This window comes from Sarcophilus harrisii, chromosome 2 (genome assembly GCF_902635505.1).
Source record: "Sarcophilus harrisii chromosome 2, mSarHar1.11, whole genome shotgun sequence".
NCBI classification, from domain to species: Eukaryota; Metazoa; Chordata; class Mammalia; order Dasyuromorphia; family Dasyuridae; genus Sarcophilus; species Sarcophilus harrisii.
In genome coordinates, this window is record NC_045427.1 from 574,330,755 (window position 1) to 574,352,723 (window position 21,969).

Genomic DNA, 21,969 nt, shown 5'->3' on the forward strand with positions numbered 1-21,969 from the left:
TCCTTTCTCTATTCAATTTTCTTCAGAGGTCTATCATATCTAGGTTTTCTAAGATTTTATTAACCTCCCTAATTTATTTCTTGTTTATTTTGTCATTAGATTTATCTAATTCTAAGATAGAGAGGTTGAGGTTACCCACTAGCACAGTTTTATTATTTTTTTCTTCCTATAATTGGCTTAATTTCTCTAAGAATTTGGATGCTGTACTACTTGGTATATATACATTTAGTATCGATATAATTTCATCATGTACGGTACCCTTTAACAAGATGTAGTTTCTTTATTTCTTTTAATTAGATCTGTTCTTGGTTTTGCTTTATCTGAGATCAGACTTGCTGCTCTGGATAAAGCATAATAAATCCAGCTCCAGCCTTTTAAAACCCTTACTCTGTCTGTATGTATCTGTTTCAAATGTGTTTCTTGTAAGTAACATATTATAGGATTCAATTTTTTAATCTACTCAGATATCTGCTTCCGTTTTATGGGAGAGTTCATCCCATTCACATTCACAGTTATGATACTAGCTCTATTTTCCCTCTATCCTATTTTCTCTCTGTATATACTTATATTTTCTCTTTCCAACCTGTCCCTCCTTCCTAGGAAGGACTTCCTAGAAAGTTTCTGACTTTGTTTCAACTTGCCCTCCCTTCCCTTCTATTGCCCTTCCTCTCTTCTCTTATCCCTTTCTCTGCCCTCTCTTTTATCTAGCCCTTGCCTTTTCTTTCTTACTTCCTTTCTACTCTTACTTCCTTATAAGGTAAGATAAGTTTCTACATTAAGTGAATGTTATTCTCTCTTTGAGCCAAAACTGATGAGATTAAGCTTCAGACAATGCTCACATCCCTCTCTTCATTCTCTCTATTGTACAAAATGGATCTTTTGAGCCTCTTTACATGATCTAATTTATTTCATTGTATCTCCCCTTTCTGCTTCTTTTAGTATAATCTTTTTTCCAACCTTAATGTTTTTTTCTTTAATATCATTACTTCAGAGTCAATTTACACCCACATGTTTGGTCTATGTATGTCCCTTTTAACTGCCCTAAATCTAAAGAGTTAAAAGTATCATTTTCCCATCTAGAATTGTAAAGGTTCTATACCTCTCTTGAGTTGTGTGTTTGATAACCAAATTTTCTGTTTAGTTCTGGTCTTTTTGATAGAAATTATTAAAAGTCCCTTACTTTATTGAAGAACCATCTCTTCCCCTGAAAGATATTGCTCAATCTCATTGGGTATTGATTTTTAGTTGTAACCCCAAACTCTTTGCCTTACAGAATATGATATTCCAAGGCATCCGATACTTTACTGTAGAAGCTGCTAGATCCTGGGTAATCCTGACTGTGGCTCCCTGAGACAGTATTTTTAACTTGATATTACAGTTCTAGAGTTTTGCATCAATGTTTCTTTGGATTTTCCTTGTGGGGTCTCTTTCTAAAGGTGACATGGATTCTTTCAAAGACTATTTTGCCCTCTCTTTCTAATATACCAGGATAGTTTTTCTTGATGATCTCTAGAAGAACGCTTTCCAAGCTCTTTTTTTTTTTCATTCTTTTTAATTTTTTTGACCGATTCTTGATGTCTCATAGAATTATTAACTTCCATTTGCCTGGTTTTACTTTTTAATGTATGATTTTTTTCAGTTACTTTTTGTATATCTTTTTCCATTCGATGAACTCTACTTTTTAAAGTGTTATTTTCTTCAATTTGATTTTTTTTTTGCATTTGACCAATTATATATTTAAAGAAATTATTTTCTTCAATCTTCCTGTCCATCTGTGTATGTATCTCCCTCCCTCCGTCTGTCTCTGTGTGTGTCTCTCCCTCCCTCCATCTGCTTGTGTGTGTGTGTGTGTGTGTGTGTGTGTCTCTCTCTCCCTCCCTTCATCTGCCTGTGTCCTTGTGGCTCCTTCCATCCTTCTGTCCATCCCTTTGCCCATCTCTGTCTGCCCGTCCTTCTATCTGTCTCTCTCTCATGTTTTTCCTATACTTAGCTATTAGTTCCATTATCTCTATTTTAGGGTATTTTGAATTTCAAAAAAAACAAAACAAACAAAACAAAAAAACAAATTCAAATACCCCACTCATCAAATCAAATAACAGTAATTAACAATCACATTCATTTAGCAGGAGGTAGTCTCAAACTCTACCAATAGGGTTTTATAACTTTAAAAATTCTAATGATTACTCCTGTAAAACTATTTTCTTTTCAGATCCTATTCTTTCTCCCTCCCTCACCCTCTTCTCTGTGCCCCCCCCTTCTTTGCCTAAAATCAGTGAATAGAAGTTATAAAAATTGCTGCCTGATATAAAGAAAACATTTCTTAACAATTAGAGCTGTCTAGAATCGAACAAGCTCTTAGAGGCAAATGCTATCTTTTTTTCCCCAGAATATTTTTAATATATTTAAACATAACATACAATATATATCAATTTTCCTCCTGGGTTAGTATCTTAAATAAAGCAGTTGTGTTTTCAGATGTGTCAAGGATAATGTTTCCTAATCTCTAATCTTAGCTATTGTTCCCTATCTCTATTCCAGGGTACTTTGAATTATTTAATAAAAAAAATTAGATACCCTTCTAATGTTCTGGTTAGTTTTCTGGAGGTCTCTGGACTAGCCTTCCTTTCAGCAGAGTAACCACCATGAGAATAGCCAGGGATAAAGTTCAAATTCTTTATTATCTCCTTCACAGTCTAGTTTCCTTGCCTGAGGCCCTAGACAGCTTTCTGGAAGTCCTCCAGAATGTCTCTTGGCTTCTGTGGGGGAGACAGGAGGACCACCACAATTGGTCTCTATCTTGAAGTCTCCCTGAGTCCGGGAGCTTGTGCTCCAGCTGCCAGTCCGCTACCTTCCCCGAGTCTGTTCCAGTCCCCCACAGTGATGGGAGATGGAATGAATGTCTCTGACTGAGTTGTCCCAGATTTATATGCTCTATTTTAATTACATCATAGGTGTGAATCTTGTAGAACTATATTAAATACTAAATATATGTACTGAACTAGAGAACTATTAATTACCATGCTAAACTAGATAACCATTGTCTTATCAATTCCACTGAATTAGCATCTTTCTGCAGAATTCTTGTTTCAATTACAGAGTTCTGGCCCATTAGAATACTTTACTCATCAAATCAAATAACAAGAATTAACATTCACATTTGTTTAGCAGGAAGTAGTCTCAGACTATATCAATTGGGTTTCATAATTTTAAAAATTCTGAAGACTGGGGCAGTAGATAATGTAACAGATAGAGTGCTAGCCCTGAAGTCAGGAGAACCTGAGCTCAAATCCGGCCTCAGACATTTAATACTTTCTAGCTATATGACCATGGGCAAGTCGCTTAACCCCAATTACTTTAACCAAAAAAAAAAAAAAAATCTGAAATACTCCTCTAGAACTATTTTCTTTTCAGAACCTATTTTCTGGGAAGTTATGTATATTTTTCCAAAATAAAAGAGTTACCTTAATATGAAATGAAAATTTAAGATTTTGGCAATGTGACTGATGAAACAAAAAGTTATCACAGAAGAATGTTAAGTAAAGATGTTACTTAAACATTATTTACTTTGTTTATCTTAGCTGAAATATAACAATGAGAGAAGGAACATACCTGCTACATTCTACTAGAGTAATTTTAAGGCGGCCTTCTGTAAGTCCATATTGTTGTATATACAAATATTGTTCATCTTCCTCCTTTGAAGTTTGTGAAAGTTGAAATGAGAAAAACGGCTTGAATCTGACAAAAATTAAAAGGAAAAAGTCATTAAGTTTCTTGTTTTCAAAAACCTTGGAAATAAAACAAAATATGCTAATCTTAACCACCTGCAATAAAAGACCAGGCAATCCATCTCTTTAGGGCATGCTCATATAATTTTTTTAATTCAACTGGGCCAAGATTAAATTCAGAACGATAAAATGTATCTTTTGCTGGAAAATATTTGCCTTTCCTAATCCAACCAAATCAATACTAACATCAAAAATAAAAAAAATCCTTTCTACTAATTCCATAAAATTCCACAAAAACTCCTGAGAATGCTTGAAAGAAATCTGGTAGAAACTAGGTATAAATAAACACTTCACTATATATACCAAAATAAGCTCTAAATGAATATATAAGTTGACATAGATTGTGACATTATAAAGAAATTAGAGATATCAAGAAAAATTATTTTTCAGATAAGGATCTAGTCTCTGACATATGAAAAACTGATTCAAATTTCTAAGTAATTTCTCAATTAATAATGATCTAAGAATATGAACAATTTTCTAAAGAAGAAACCTAAGCTATCAATAGCCAAAATCAAGATGTCAATAGGTATGACAAAATGTGTCAAATCATAAATAATTAGAAAAATGTAAATTAAAGCAACTCTGAGATTGTATCTCACATTCAACATATTGGCAAAATGAAAAAGATTGTGGAAAAATGGACACATGAATGTACTGTTGGGTGGAGCTGTGAATTAAGACAACTACTATACAAAGAAATTCGGAACCACACCCCAAAATTTAGCCCAAACTGTGCATAGCCTTTTAGACCCAGTAAATTACCATTAGGCCTATAACCCAGAGACCAAATAAAGAAGAAAAACTTTCTTTCTGTAGTAGTAAAAAAATAAAACTAGAAGCTAAGATGACACATCAATTGGGGAATGGCTGAACACAAATTATGGTATATGAAATTAACAGAATAGTATTGTGATGGAACAAATGCTAAAAGTGGAGAAAATCCTAGTGTAATGATGCATACATACTGGTAATTCCTTCTACTGAGGGAAAGGCTGAAGCTGATAAATCACTCAAGTTTGTTAGTTCTGAGCTACAGTAGGGCCATAGTCCAAAATCCAACACTAATCTAATGATTCTTAAGAAATGAAGGCCTGAGGGGGAAGAGCATACTAAATTTTAAGTGTTCTTAGAATTATGCAGCCCACTACATGAATGAGACAACATGATAATGTTCCTAAGATGCACCTGCTAAGTATATCTCTAAAATTAAGGGTTGATATGGAGATGAGCTTCAGAAATATATACATTTGTTATTATAAGACATTCTATGATTATTATATCTTTAAAGTTGGCTAATGTTAAAAATAAGAGTTAATTACACATTAATTGTTTTGTAGGCTGACATGAACTGAGATATAAAATGTGAAACTTCTTTGAAATCAATTTCAATAATTAAGTAGTAGAGTATAACAGGAAGGGAAACTTGAGTATCATATATAAAAAAACATTGTTTATCCAACTGACTAGCAGGATTGTATGCCTCTAGGCTATAGGTCAAGAGGGGATTGTGTGGAAATTTGAGTTGTTGCAGTTCAAATGCCTTTTTACTTGTGGTTCATGACCCAAACATAAAAGAAAGTTTTACAGTAGTTCTGAATTCCTGATTAAAAAAAAAAAAAATCTTTAGCCCTCAGAAGAAAAGCAAGTTTGAGTAGAAGCTGATGCCACTAGAAGCTTTAGTTTCTCTCCATAAGGAATTAAGCAGCAGTGATGACAGTGGATCAGAAGCAGTAAGGACCAAAAAATAAGAATGCTTCTTAAGGTCTACAAAAAGCATGAATAAATTAAAAGACTTCTACTGTCAGATGCAAAATAATCACAGACAAGGGCATGAATAAAGACAAAGTAGTTCAGGAAACAAAAAAGAGGGCAAGAGATTATATTTTTGTTCAAGAATTGGTTTAATTTGAAAGATAAAGTAAACTTAATAAAAAGACCCAAGTTCAAGGAATTCATTTATTTAAGAAAGGTTTATGGTCATGAACTTTTGCTTTTTAATCATTATTTTCAAAATAAAGTGTTCCAGTTTTGTTTATTAAAATTCTTTAATTTTCTTTATTTTAATAAACAAAATAAGAATTTCCAAAATATTTATATTAAAAATAAATAAAAACTTCCTTAGAAAACCATGTATTTAATGAGCAATGTCTAGAAAAAATTTCACCGCTTTCAAGGCTCTGGGGCTTTACATGGGCCACTGTTAAGTAGAAAGTTTTATTTTCTTTACCATAAATATAGGACTATATGGGATCATAAAATATGAGCATTAATAATAGCTAACATTTATATAGTGCTTTAACAACCTTGTGAGCTATTATTACAATTCCATTTTACATATGAATAAACTAGATCTTCAAAATGTAAAGTGAAGCGGCAAGCCTTTCCTAGGGCTTCCTCATCCTTGTACCTTCCCTTTGAGAGTGCTCCTAATCTATCTTGGTTACAACTTGGTTGTACAGTCCTTTGCATGTTATGAGCTCCTTAACAGCAGGTTCTGGTCCCCCTGCCCCCTCCCCTTTTCTTTGTATTTACAGTGCTCAGAACAGTGCCACGCACCCAGTCACATCTGTAATAAGTGCTAGCTGATTGACTGGTTTATCTGGATGCTGCATTGCTAGGAAGGGTCAGAGGCAATATTTGCTCAGGTCTTTGTGACCCCCAAGTCCAATGCTCTCCATTATACCCTTTATCTTCATAACAATTTGCTCTAAATTACCCCAAGAATTCAGAAATCCTTTCTACAACACTGGTGATGTTCATCTTTTACATTTTTCCTGACAAATTGTCTGTTCTCATTTTTAGGGATCTAGAAAGTCATTTTTAGGGAGCCAGAAGCTCTAGAGGGTACATCATTTAACCAAGATCACATAAGAAGTTAGTGGTAAAGTCAGAAATAAAAGGAAACTTTCCAATTATTTCAAGATTTCACTAAATGTTTATCCTCTCTAAAAATCAGTGTTTGTGAACATTTTCATCTTTGTGATGAGGATACTATGATGTAGCAATTAAGATATTTATTTAGCAATACCAAAAAAAAAAAAAAGGGGGGGGGGGAAGGGGGCTTTTAATCAAAGCAAAAGTAGTCTTTTAATTTTAAAAATATTTTTACAGTACCAAGTGTAGGTGAACATCTTAAAAATTTTTGTTTTGTTTCAGTTTGCTTTCATTTAAGGGAGATGTTACAAAATACTGATCCTGAGGAATTAGGGTACCTAGCTACTAATTTTATATATAATCAGGAGCAGAGGCTAGAAGCAGGGAGACTATGTTTTTAAAAATTGCACATATTTAACCTATATCATATTTCTTGCTGTCTTGGGAAGGGAGAAGGTAAGGAAAAGAAAACCAAGTAAAAAAATGAATGTTGAAAACTGTCTTTTACATGTATTTGGAAAAATAAAATACTATTGAAACAGAAGTAGGGAGACCATTAGGGAATGAAGAAGGCAGAGTGAGATAATTTGTTGGGGTCTTAAAAAGCTTGAGTGAAAACAAGACAAAGAGACAGAGAATTCAAAAGACAAGCATGAAGCTGAACATGCTAATTCTAGGGTCAGTACTTTGAAAAAAAGAAAACCAGAGCAGAAAAGACTTGAGTGAAAACAAGACAAAGAGACAGAGAATTCAAAAGACAAGCATGAAGCTGAACATGCTAATTCTAGGGTCAGTACTTTGAAAAAAAGAAAACCAGAGCAGGAATGATGGGATTGGGAAAATGGAAAGGATTTCAGTGACTAGAGGTTATAGAAAAGATAAAGAATTTTAAGGGGGTGAAGTAACAGACATTTCTGAGGTTGGGATTATGAGGGTAGAATATTTGGAGTGGTGTAATCATGGATATAATTACATCACGGGTATGACTGACTTTCTATGCAACTGAAATGATGAGATGATCATGGAAATTGAGGGGGTTGATTAAACTGGATGAGTGTGATTGAGGATGTCAACATGTATAGTGAAGTCACCAAGGGTTTTTGTTGTTCTGTTGGGAGATTGTAGTTGTAAGAGTGAGGATTAGAAACTAGATTCAGATGTCTTTCCAAAAAGAGGTGGAAATGACTAAGGGCTTGTAGATAACCAGCAAGAAAATCTGGCTAGATAAATAATTGCATGGAATGAACCATCAAGGAAGAGAGATGGCTGAGGGACAGCAGAAAGGTGAAAGTCTGGAAGACATGGTAAGAAAGAGAACTAGGGGGCAGACAGTTGGTGTAGTGGAAAGAGCACTGGCCCTATAGTCAGGAGGGACACAAGTTCAAATCTGGCCTCAGACACTTAACAAGGTCTAGCTGTGTGACATTGGGCAAATCACTTAACCTCAATTGCCTTGCAAAAAAATAATTTTTTTAAAAGAAAGAAAGAGAGCTAGGCTTCCTCTGTCACATTGTTTTCAGCAATGTCAGAGAAGAATTACCTAGTTCTAAAAAGGGTTAGCCAGATTCATACTCTAATATAGAGAGAGCTAAGTTTTTATAAATTCAAGAAGACAGGAATGTAAGAGAGATCTAAAAGGAAGGTCAGTTTGCTACCATGAACTCTAAAGGGCACAAAAAAAGCCAGAGCAGCTGAGGTGAGAAAGGAATTTTTGTTTAAACTAGCTAAGATTTCCCCAATTCCAGGCGGAGAAAAAGATTTGCTAACTACAGAATTCTTACGAAAGTAGTTTGGTGTAGTGAAAGAAGAACAGATGATAAAATTAATCATAGTTTCATATTTCTGCTCAGCACAGCTTGAAATACTCTCTCTAGTAGGAAACTTGTTGCCATAGTCATGATAGATAATCATGGGCATGATTATTCATAAATAACAGACCAAGTGGACCATACATAAAAGCAGAAGGATAGCTCAAATATGAATAGACTATAGACAATATGAACAAAAACAGAAATAGGGTTAAAAAGCATCAACAGAGAAAATCGTGAAATTGATTAATCTTCAGAAGCAAGACTTTGAAAATATAAATAATATAATTAACCATAAAACTTAGTAGACTAAAATAGTCATCTCAATCTTCCAAAAATTCTAAGCTAAGTAAAGAACAAATTTGAAGTCATGACATGTTAATGGAGGTAATAAGTTTTTGTTTTTAAATCCACATTGGTCAATAATTTATAATTTTTTCCCCATTTGATCAGGATTAATAAAGTTTAATAAGTGACTTTTTAAAAAAAATTGTGTATTCTTAATTCCTAGCATAACTTCTCACATACAGTAGGTAATTAATAAATGTTTACTGCTTAGAATGATAAAATCTTATTTAGAATATTTGGCAAAATTCTTACTAGTACAAAATATAAAATTCTGAGGCACAGTTAAGCCCCTTTACACAGGAATAGAGAGTGTTTCCCTACTTAATAGATTGCATGTTCTCCCCACATAGAACAAAGTTCCACCAATACCCACCTATCTCACCAGAAAATAAGGAAAAAAAAAATTAATGGCGTCATCTCACATAGGCACTTGTCTCTTTCTTCTGTTCTTAGGCAGATACACAAATTCACAGGTACAATTAGACTCAGTATTCTCAAAGGTTCCTTTCTGATTTATGTATGAAGAGTCTGTGTTTCTAATTTCTTATACCCTATTTGGAACTCTATCTTCATTGACTTTTCATTTCTTTTCTTGCCTTTTTCCTTCCTCCAGCCCTAAATTCCTACTGGGGTGTTATGTCAGCAAGATGGCTGAATAGCAGAATGATCTATGCAATAAGTCTCTCCTTTCAACCCCCTCCCCCCCCCCCCCCCCCCAAAAAAAAAAAAACATCTTCTAAACACACCTAGAAAACACACATAATTCTGATTAGGGAAATCTAAGGAAAAAAAAAATCAAGTCATTTTTCCAGCAAGGAAACAGAGAGGCATGTGAACACTGGGGACTGAGTCTAGCCAGCAAAACTACTGTTGAAGCATCCTAGCCCAGGATTAGGCTGTATTTAAGGGGATCATTAAGATCCCCTATTAATATTGGAGCACCACAATGGAAAAAGGTGCCAAGTAGAAGCTTTTTCTTTGACTATTCAGTTCTTAGGCACAGATCTAAAACAATCAAAGAGGAGTTTTGCATCATCTTCCCAGGTCCACTGCCACCAAGGAATGGGCCCTAGACTTTTCTCAGAAAGGAGCAGGTTCAAAGGAAAACAACAACTGTGGGGCTCAAACCACAAGAGCAGTTTCGGAAAAACTAGGGAAGACTTATATAAACTGATGCAGAACAACGTGAACAAAATCAGAAGAGCAATTTATTCAACGGCAACAAAAAGATCAGGACAAACAACTTTGAAAGACTTAGGAACTCTAATCAATCTAATTACCAACCATGCTACCTACCTCTTAAAAGGTGACTCAGTACAGAATGAGACATATAGGTGTATTTATATTTTACATACATTTATGTATATATGTATATGTATTATACACGGTTATGTAAAGGGGTTTTATTTGTCTTTTGTTTTCAATAAAGGCAGTCAGGACTTGAGGTTGAGAGAAAATATAGCAAATTTTTGTTGATTAAAAAACATTTAATTTAAAAAAAAATTCAAAGAACAAATTCTTATTTTTCACAAAGTGCTATGCTGAAAATGAAAACTGCAAAATCATAATGAATAAGATTGGCACTAAAATGACATGTGAAAACCCCTCCCTAACCCCGATCCTAGAATTAAGAGGGTGGACTCAGGGTCCAAAACACTTCATACAGTGTCAGATTAAAAAAAAAAAAAAAAAAAAAAAAAAAAGTACCAACTGGTTTTGCTGACTTTTTCTTTTCTTCATTTCCTCCTCATTTAAAAAAACGAATTATTTGTTTTTATAGTCCAACTCAAGGACGGGGAAGAATAAAGCAAAAATTTTATGCAATATAAAAATAAAAGATATTAATGAAAAACTATCTGAAAAAATAAAGTAAGTTGCTTTTTGTCTTAATAGACTTCCATATAGACATCTAGAGATCACTAAAGAATTGTACTTAACAATTTTCTATCTTAAGTGAAATTTAGAGATATATCCAAAAATCTGTGAGCTCATCAATCAGCCTGGATACAGGTGCTTTCTGTCCAATGCAGATATAGTAAGCCATCTATGCCTTCTCATTCTGTCCTCTTATCCCTGCTCTTTCTTTAATCTACCATAAAGGATCAACCAAGTTTGTTGGAGATCTTTCTTTGGCACTATTAATGTTTTGTGGATACTATATCTAACCAACTATTTATAATATATGCATTTGCAATACACACACACACACATATACATACATATATATAAAACACATAATACAGATTTATATAACTATTATATTCCCTCATTTTTCTTACATGAAAGATCCCTTTTCTACTTATGTAAATTTAAAAAAAAAATAATAGCTTCTATTTTTCAAAATACACAAAAAGATAATTTTCAATATTTACTCTTGTAAAATCTTGTTTCAAATTTCCCCCTCTCTTTTCTTCCCCCCTCCCCCCACACAGCAAGTAATCCAATATAGATTAAACACGTGCAATTCTTCTAAACATACTTCCACATTTATCATGCAACTCAAGAAAAATCAGATCAAAAAAGGAAAAAAAAAGAAAGAAAAAAACAAGTAACAACAACAACAAAGGTGAAAATCTATGTTGTGATCTATATTCAGTTCTGATAGTCCTCTCTCTGGTAATGAGGTATTTTATGGCATTTGTGACTGTCACAATTGCTAGAGTCTACTGCAAATCTTATCACAATTCCTTGGAATACTTATAAATATGATTCTTCAAATGTCATGGGATTCCATTATTCCAATCATAAGGTAAATGAAAGAATATTAATATTAAACAGATAGGCTTCAGATGGATAAAGGCTGGACTAATTGGTTGCTAAGTTATAAAGAATCCAGAAGGAACTGGTCATTTTTCAAAGCCAAGCTTTTAACATCACCAATCCTGTTTTAAAATTTTAATTAATTAGTAGAACTCTAACATACCATATACCTCCCAGCTCTTTTAAATAATACTGCATAGATGATTTCAGAAAGGCCTGGAGAGACTTACATGAACTGATGCTCAGTGAAATGAGCAGGACCAGGAGATCATTATATACTTCAACAATACTATATGATGATCAATTCTGATGGACTGAGTCTCTTCAACAATAAGATGAACCAAATCAGTTCCAATAGAGCAATAATGAATTGAACCAGCTACACCCAGTGAAAAGAACTCTGGGAGATGAATATGAACCACTACATAGAATTCCCAATCCCGCTCTTTTTTGTCCACCTGCATTTTTGATTTCCTTCACAAGCTAATAGTACACTATTTCAAAGTCCAATTCTTTTTGTACAGCAAAATAACTGTATGGACATGTATACATATATTGTATTTAAATTACACTTTAACATATTAACATGTATTGATCAACCTGCCATCTGGGGGAAGGGATGGGGGAAAGCTGAAAAATTATCCATGCATGTTTCTTGTAAATAAAAAGCTATAACCAATCAATCAATCAATAAATAAATAATGCTGCATATAATTTGACTTCTGGATTATTCAAGAATCATCAAAAACCAGGATCTTCAACTAGTCCCGCATATGTCTTTTATATTCAAAATTATTATGCTATTTATAAAATTGATATAAAAATTTTTATAAATTATTAAATATATCTCATTATATTGAGGTACAAGAAGATGGCTATTCATCTTCCAAAACTAGATCACTGAATCGTCTCTCAACTACCCTTCTGATTCTATTCTATTCTAATTGTAATTGTTATCATCACCACCAACTTCACTATTATTAATTATAACTATCAATAATTAATTAGGATGGGAGTAATCACATGTACTAAAAGCTTAAAGAAAGGCACAAATAGTCCTTTTTATGAAATTACTTACTGTGGCTAATACTGATGAAATCTGCTTCTAAAAGAAAGATTATATTGTCTGAATTCCACATGGAAAAGAAGACTTCTGAATATACCTGCAGAGATAGCTGAAGTCTACTTTTCTTTCCTCTTTGTCTATAAACTTAACCTATGCTGTAATCTAAATTAGATCTCAACTGGGTCACTATCATTGAACTCCATAATTTGGTGCTGTTCTATATAAGCAAAAACCACAATGATTAATAAGAATTGGATGAATAAAAACCAAATTCCCAAATGCTTCATAATTTCTTTATGTAACTTCACAGACACATTGAACAAAAAGGATAACAAGATAAGTGAAGAAGTTCATAAGAGAATGCTTAACATCATTTGACTCCAAGATAGCTGATACCCATATACACCAAGATAATGGACTAAATAAGATGAGATGCTCAAAGAATAAAAATAATTCTCTAATTCTGTATCAGATAAACTTCTCATATCTATAGATTCATCACAATTACAATACGAAGATTCCCTTTTTGAACCTTCCATCTGTCTAAATTTCTCAAATTCTCAGCTCTCAGTCACTACACCATGGTCAAAAACCACAGCATAACTGACAAAACTATAGCAATTGTTTTCTGAGGGGGAAAAAAAAAACACAGACACAAACACATACAAGTGGGATGAGATGGAAAAACAAACTTGAAAAGAGTGAAAAATGACTTGTACAAGGTCATATCAAGGAAATGAACAGTAAAATCAGGAATGGAACAGAAATGCTCTGTCTTTCAATCTCATGATCCACTGCAATAGACCAAACTGTTTCCAGAAAAAAAACCTTAAAAGACTACATTATTCCAAAGGTCCCAGAATTAGTATCATGTTAGCTTTACTATAACTCAGATTGTTAAATAAGCTTAATATTTTTTCGATCAATAAAAATTTACCTGATCTTCCTCCAGTCTACTCCCATTAGAAAAACAAAACTTTGGTATAGTGCCATATACAATATTTGTGTGTGTATATACATGTACATGTGCAAATATAAATGTACCTGTATTTTGACAAGAGTTATAGCCAGTCTTTGTCTCCCTGTGCTGATGTGGCCTGGAAAAATGACTGACTTTTTCTTGGACTTTCCCATCAAGATTCAATTTACTATGTTTTTAGATATATTTGGAGCAGTTGAGAGCAAAAGGGTGAGCTCATTTAATTTCTTAATGCTTTTCTACCACCAAATGAAGTTGACTGCAACATAATTGCTCTTATGTCAAATCAAACTACAAAGAAAACTTTTTAAAATAAATGTATCTGCTTATTAAACTACATATATATGGAATCAATATTCACATCATCCTCAAAAACAGCTACCAATATTACCTAGTAAACATTCTAACAATGCTGAATGGAAAGGACAGAAACTTTATACAAATAAAGAGAAATTCATTATTTATTAAATAGCAAGTTCTTCCTGCGATGCAAATACCTAAAAGAACCAATAGTAAAACAAATACAAAAAATACTTTCTTTCTCTAATGTACATGTTTGACATATAATGGATCACTTGCATCTAGGAGAGGGAAGGGGGGAAAAGGAGGGGAAAAAAATTGGAACACAAGGTTTTGTAAGGGTGAATGTTGAAAATTATGCATATGTTTTGAAAATAAAAAGCTTTAATAAAAATAAATAAAATTTAAATATGCTTTTTTACTTAGCTACTAAATAAGAGAAAAGAAACCTTTTGTTAGCACTACTTTAAGACTTAGCACTTAGGCATGAAATCTGTCCCTGGAGAAATATCTTGTGTTTTTGATGTGATTTTTTTAAAATCTCATTTCTAAGACATGTGTCTGTTTTTATAATACTGACCTTACCAACTCCCTAAGTATACTTAAAGGGTAGCTAGCTAATTAGTATTAAGGAAAATTAGAGCCATACCTATTAGACACTGCAAATGGATGTCCCATATTCATTTCAATATCAACATGTCTACGATGGAGCCAATTACCTTTACCCTCTCCCCCCCAAACTATCCTCCTTACAAATTCTCCCCTTTTCGATTAAGATACCCACAATCCTTCAAACTGATCAGATCTGCATCTCTGGCATCATTCTTGACTTCTCAGTCCACTCAATCTTGTCATTTTTACCTCCACACCATATCTCCTTCTCTTCCTCCACACCCAGTCATTATACTAATTCAAGTCCTAACACTTTCTTCTCTCAATTATTGTTATACAGTTATTCCTTCCTTATCAGAGGTTAAGGTGGCAGCACCTCCACAATCTGAAAAATCTGTGAAAAAATTTTTGGCTCTCTCTTTGTACTAGAAAAATTATGTCTGAATTATTATGGTTTTGAAAGAAAAAATGTTAATATTATATAATACTATATATATATTTTATACATTTCTGAGTTTTTAAACTTTTTCTGGGTCATTTGCAGCTCCCACATAACTTCCCCAAACTTCCCCTTTATTATGCCAATTACCAATACATTAAAATTGTCATGGGAAAACAGTGATGTAGAAGGGTTAACTGTAATCTCCTAATTGACCTCCCTTCTTCAAGTTTCTCCCACTTTCAATGCATTATCCAAAGTGCTGACAAAGCGATGCTCATAAAACAAAGATCTCACTATTATACTCTCCTAACTTTACCTCAAATAACTATTGTCTCTATGATCAACTATAAACTCCTTTGTTTGTTATTTTTTAAAGTACTTCACAACCTAGCCTCAACTTACCTTCTTGGATTTATTACACATTACTCACTGTGACCCCTAAGGAAAGGGACCAGAAGTTCAGCAACATAAAATATGTATGTCCTACAGGGACTTAACCTGTGTTTACAAGAGGCTTAAGCAGATCAGACATTAACAGGGACAAGCTAAAGCAAGAACCCTACCTGCTAAATAATTAAGAAAGAGATATTTGTGGAAATATGTATAGAAGAATTGCACATGTTTAACATATATTGGATTGCTTGCCGTCTAGGGGAGGGGTAGGGGGAAGAGAAGGAAAAAATTTGGAACACCAGATTTTTCAAGGGTGAATGTTGAAAATTACCCATGCATATATTTGGAAAATAAAAAGCTTTAGTTTAAAAAAAGAAAAAAGAAAAAAGAAAGAAAGAAAAGGGTATGCACTAGTGAGGGTTATTTCAGCCAACGATTTTATCCTAACAGAAGAGTTTTCTGCCGTAGACTACTTACTGGCAGTAGTCTACAAAGTCTATGGAGACACACAGAGGAATAAAAGGAATTCTCTGCATTCCCTACTCCCCATCTTTCAGTAGATAGTATTTAAAAGTTTCCTAGTAACTACAAGGTGGTACTAATCTATTCACTACTTTACTGAAAATGACTTATTCTGTTCTTGTCTAGTAATGGTGCTTACCCTTCCAACCTCACTCTAGGTCTTAAAAGAAAAGACACAGCTTTTCTCTTTTGAAAATGATAGTAGAACTGACATCAAACTTATATTCAGTACCATAACCAGGATTTTTCAAATCTAGGGCAAACATCACAGTGAAGATGACCCTAAAATTAACAAGACAAATCCAACTGAAAGGGCTTGGGGGAAAACAGAGATCTTGAAACATAGGTATCCCAAAAGACCTTAACAAGGGGACAGTAGTTGGAGGGAAAAAGTAGAAGCCATTTAAGAGCTTCCTATTTAAAAAAAAAAAAAAAATCAATCTTGCTATTAAGTGCTACCTTCAATTCAGCTATATGCTGAAGGAATGTTGTCAGTGTCCTCTAAATTTCAGCACTTTAAGAATATCAGATACCATGCTATAGATAAGAGTTAAGTTTTCCTTTGTTGATTAATTTGATATAATAAACATTATTAATAAACTAACTAATGCATATACATTAATGATTAAAAAAAAAAAACACATTAAGATATTTTCCTACTCTACCAAAAATTGGGCCAATAAAATTATCCCCCCCTCCCAATAAAAATCCTATTAAATTTGAAGAATATAGGCAAAATAACTTAAATATCTAATTAATGACTGTACAATACTCAATATTTTATTCAAGTTTAAAACACATTATTTACTTATTTGTATTGTGTCTACTTTTTGGTACAAGGAGATACCTTGAATAAGCATATACAACATACTTTATATATACACTATGAATATTTATGTAATATAAATAAGATATTCTATTTATGCCACAAAGCACTACATGTATGTCAGATATTGACAGAATTTTGCCTTAAACAAATACTCTATATAATACTCAAAATAGAGATGTGACTTGAATATTAGGATCACACCATTAAAAAATTAGAAGAAAAATATTAAATTATCAATTCAATGTTATGGGTAGGAATAAAATTCTTAACCAAATAAGGAAAACAGGCAATAAATAAATATTTTGATGGTGTCAAACTGAAAGGTTTTTACACAAACAAATTTAACACATCTATGATAATGGAAATGGTCAACAAGATCTTTGTATCAAGCATCATCAACAAGGGTTTGGATTCCAAGATAAATAGACAGGAGAAACACATGAGACCAAAAATGATCCCACACAACAAGAAGATATGAACAAGCAATAAAATAATAATTGGAAACTATTAATAACCATACAAGGGAATGTTCCAAATCACTAATAATAGAAATGCAAATCTAAACCACCCTGAATCTTTATCTCCTATCCAGCACAAATTGACAAAGATGACAAAGGATAGGAATAGTCAGTGTTGGGGAGGAATGTGAAAATACAAGCTAGTTAGTTTAAGTTTTCTGAAAAACAATTTAAATTACGCAAATAATATGACTAAAACATCAATACTCTGGACCTAGAGATTCTATCCTTATAACAAAAAGAGGGCACTGTTAAAAAGGACTGATATAGTTACAATAGCACAGAACTAGAAATAAAGTAAAGGCCCATCCACTGGGGAAGGCTAAACAAAAGGTGGCACATGAATGGAATGGAACATTAGCATGTTCTAACAAGTAACAAACATGATGAACATAAGAATGGAAAAGACTTACACAAGGCAAAGTACACAGGGTGAGGAACATAACATACATATCAACTTTGACAATATAGAAACACAAAAACCCCCAAAAATAAATGTTGAAAAATTAGACTAAGTGGGTTCCAAAAAAAGATATATGATACCTCCCCCAACTCATGTGGAGAGGTAAGAAGTCCATAGGTATGAAGCTCAATCTATGATGTCATATTTAGGGGGATGTGTCTTTCAGCTTTGTTTGTCTTTTTTTAAAATAAGGAATGGTTCTCTGATAGGAAATAAGAAGACAAAAACCAGGGGGTAAAATCAAGACAGTTTAAAAGCAATAATCTTAAAAGCAACTATTTTTTAATGTAAGCTATTATCATTTGAAATAGTTTGAAATAATACTTTATTGTTTTAAATTATTTTATGAAATTTTAGTCAGTTTTTATTTCTCTTGTGCCAAGTGAGAAATTAAAAATAAAAAAACAAACAGATCCTTTGGGAAAATAGAATTCATTTTTACAATCCTTATGTTCTTTAACAACTGTTTCTCTTAATCTATCATACACATCTGCAGTGTGTAACTATATCAACATGTTATATTCTGTTTACAGAAAATAGATTCCATAACTTTAATGCGAATGTAACCATCTCAAAAATAAGATATTCATGCTTGTACAAACAGAAATAAAACATAAAGTAACATACACTGCAAAAATGCAAAATAATACTCTGGAAGAATAAACACCATTCAAAAAGAACAGAATAGGATAAAATGAGTCACCAGCAGAGGAGCAATTTGCCAAAAACAAAAAAAATGAAATTATTCCAGAGATTAAAATAAAATTTAAATTGATGAAAGGGGCTTTATACTCAAAAGAGAAAGGGGGAAAAAAAATTCCAGTAAATTACAAAAGAAGATATCAAAGAAAACTAGTAATAGAGCCTATATTAGAGATCTCTACAAAAATATCCAACAAAGAGGTAATTAACAAGATGAACTAGACAAATTTGGTCTAAAAGGTGTGGCTGTGATTCACGACTCGTATCATAACTAGTATAAGATAATGAAAGGGCACATTTATTCAAAAGGAGGCAATAAGATTTTTTTTAAAGAATGGTAGAGTAACATTGTATATGAAAAAGACATACTGTATAAGGAAATCTAGGAACCTGAGGGGGTGAGACCCATACAGATTACTTTGATCTATAGGGATAATATTGTCTCAGGTTGTATTGAACATCATGTAGAGAAAAGGGGGATTTGATACATATAAAAAAAAAAGATCACAAACCCAAGACAAAAGTATGTTATTATAGTAATAGATGTCAATTCTCTAAACATGCTGAAATATTCTCTCTCCCAACAGAAGAGAATATAAGTTTGTGATCTGCCCAAATGATAATTTCATTCTTCAAAAATTGGACACAGTAATTGAAGGTTACTGTTCAGAACTGATTTCGATTAATGAGGAAGAACTAAGCAGGAATAGCAGAAAGCACAGGGATAACTCCAACAATGATGAAATTCATAATTAAGAGATGAAATGGAAAACTGGGCACAGCTTTAAACTTAACACAACCTAGATTTAAGGGGGGCAGATTTCATAGGGTTTAGAAAAAGAATAAGTAGGATCCAAAAGCTTAACGTTTCCATAGAGAAGTTAAGCAAGAAGGGTGGGAGAGCTCAGAAATGAAATTCTAAAAATAGAAGAAATCATTCTAAAGAGAAGAAGAGGGTTAGACTGATATGGTTACACAAGAACTGACCAACGAGAAATTAAAAAACACAGAGAGACATCTAGATATAAGGGCAAGTGACTGAGGATAAATACCAAACTGTAAAGATATCTTTAAAAAAAAAAAAAAAAAACTATCAGAATAAGTTGAAGCCTAGAATAAGCTATAAGGCTGAGGAAATCTTAAAAGCTCAGCATAATAAAATATTTTTTAAAAGGCCATTTTGGAGGCAAGGAGATCAAAGAAGTGATAGGATTACAATTTAGGATGGGATGGGATGATAATTGGATCATGGTGAGAAGGATGGAAAACTTATTTTGCTTCTACTTTTTAAGGAGAATTCCTGGGGAAAATATCTCACAGTAAATAAAAATACAAAATAATTGAGGAAACACTAAATTTAATAACTAGATGCAGTCCATGAGCAGTAGCCAATCATATTTACTAACGTGGTTAAAGTAATTTTTGAAAGATTTTGGGAAACTGAAAAAAAATAAGATCAAATGTTGTTTTGATATTTACAAAAGAGAAAAGGGATGGGAGGTGAGAGAGGGGTATGAAATATACAAACTATAAACCAAGGAGTTTGACCTCTATTTTAATTTTTTTATTAAAGCTTTTTATTTTCAAAACATATGCTTGGATAATTTTTCAACATTAACTCTTGCAAAACCTCTTATTCTTATCCCCCCCCCCCCCTTCCTTTAGGAAGGATAATTCAATATATGTTAAACATGGTAAAAATATATAGAAATCCAATATAGTCATACATATTTATACAATTATCTTGCTGCACAAGAAAAAAATTTTTTAAATGAGAGAAAATAAAATGCAAGCAAACAACAACAAACAGAGTGAAAATGCTATGTTGTGATCCACACTGTTCCCACAGTCCTCTCACTGGGTATAAATGGCTCTCTTCATCACAAGATCATTGGAACTGGCCTGAATCATCTAATGATTGAGAAGAGCCATGTTCATCAGAACTGATTATCATATAATCTTATTGTTGCCATGTACAATAATCTCCTGGTTTTGCTCATTTCACTTAGCATCAGTTCATGATAAGTCTCTCCAGACCTCTCTGAAATCATCCTGCTGATCATTTCTTATAGAAAAATAATATTCCTTAACATTCATATACCATAATTTGTTCGGCCATTCTCCAACTGTTGGGCTTCCACAAAGTTTCCAGTTTCTTGCCACTACAAAAAGGTCTGCCACAAACATTTTTTGCACATGTGCTGACCTCTATTTTTAGAAAAAAATACAGATTTTTGGTGACCATGAATAAAGAAAAGTAGGTGATATATAAAACAAAAAATTCCATGAATAACAGTTTATAGCAATATATGAAGAAGTCTTTGATAAAATAGTTCTAACAGCTATCAAAAAATGTTAGAAACTCTAACAAGCTTAAGTATGACAAGGTCAATATGGCCAAAAATATATTTCTAGGATGAATTAATTTGCAAGGAACAAACACTAGAAGCTAAAATGAGGATGATTCCCTATTATTACTTGACACTCCAATATTATTTGACATTGACTAGAAATCCTAATTATAGCTAACCAGTCCTAAAACAAGAACATGAAATTAAAATTATAAGTCTAAACAAAAAGGATAGAAAATTATTTCTATCTAAATGATAGTTTACTTTTTAAAAATTAGAGAGGAAATTAAGGTGATTAGCAGCTTCAATAAAGTGGAAAGATTCAAAATAAATCACTAGCATTTGTACATAGAAAATCTCATTTTTGGAGGAAATAGTAATGAAAGAAATTACATTCAAAATAACTAAAAATTAATAAACTATCTAGGAAGTGATCTATTAAAAACAAACAGGATTTACACAAAATAAAAATAAAACCACAAAATCCTACTGAAATAAGTGATGACAAATAACTAGAATTGAGTGCTCAATTCATTTCCCAATTTACTTGTCTATATCACTAAAAGGATATTTTATATGGATAATCAGAATAAAATTCAATTGGAGAGAACAAAAGGTCTGTCTAGAAGTATAAGAGAAAGAAAAAAGGGGGGGGGAGGAATCAAAGAGTCATAACATTCTCAGATCTCAAATAATATAATTAAGTGATAATCCTCATAATAGCTCAAAAAATAGAAAAATAGATCAATGGAACAGCCTAGATAAGAATGAGAAACAACTGAAAACATTAGCTCATTATTTGATAAACACAATATATATTATTTGAAGTGCAAGTCTAACCATATCACTCCCCTAATTCAATAAAACTCCAGTGGCTCCCTACCATCTGCAGGATTAAAAATAAAATCCTGTTTGATATTTAAAGTTCTTCACAATGGGGCCCCTTCCCACCTTTTTTGTTTTCTTATACTTTAATCCTCCTTGACATATTCTATAATCTAGTAACATTGGCCTCTTTGCTATTCTTCACACAAGACACTATCTTCAATTTTCATTGGTTGCCCACCATGCCTAGAACTCTCTCCCTCTTCATCTCTATCTCTGGCTTCCTTTAAGTCTCCCCACATCTACAGGAAACCTTTCCTAGACCACCCTTAATTCTGGTCTCTTCCTTTTTTAAAAAAATTTCCTATTAAGAGCTTATTTGTTCACAG

The 21,969-nt window shown here is 32.8% G+C and overlaps 1 protein-coding gene across 3 annotated transcripts in view; it reads right to left on the reverse strand.

Moving 5' to 3' along the window:
• Positions 1 to 21,969, reverse strand: part of PDZD8 (PDZ domain containing 8) — a 104,525-nt gene that overhangs the window by 74,322 nt on the left and 8,234 nt on the right. For all 3 annotated transcript variants that reach the window (XR_004232488.1, XM_031955933.1, XM_031955932.1), the window contains exon 2: positions 3,610 to 3,735. Coding sequence is in view for 2 of the 3 variants with exons in the window: in XM_031955933.1 (XP_031811793.1) it covers positions 3,610 to 3,735 (126 nt within the window). In the remaining variant the exon portion in view is untranslated. The remainder of the gene's footprint in view (positions 1 to 3,609; positions 3,736 to 21,969) is intronic.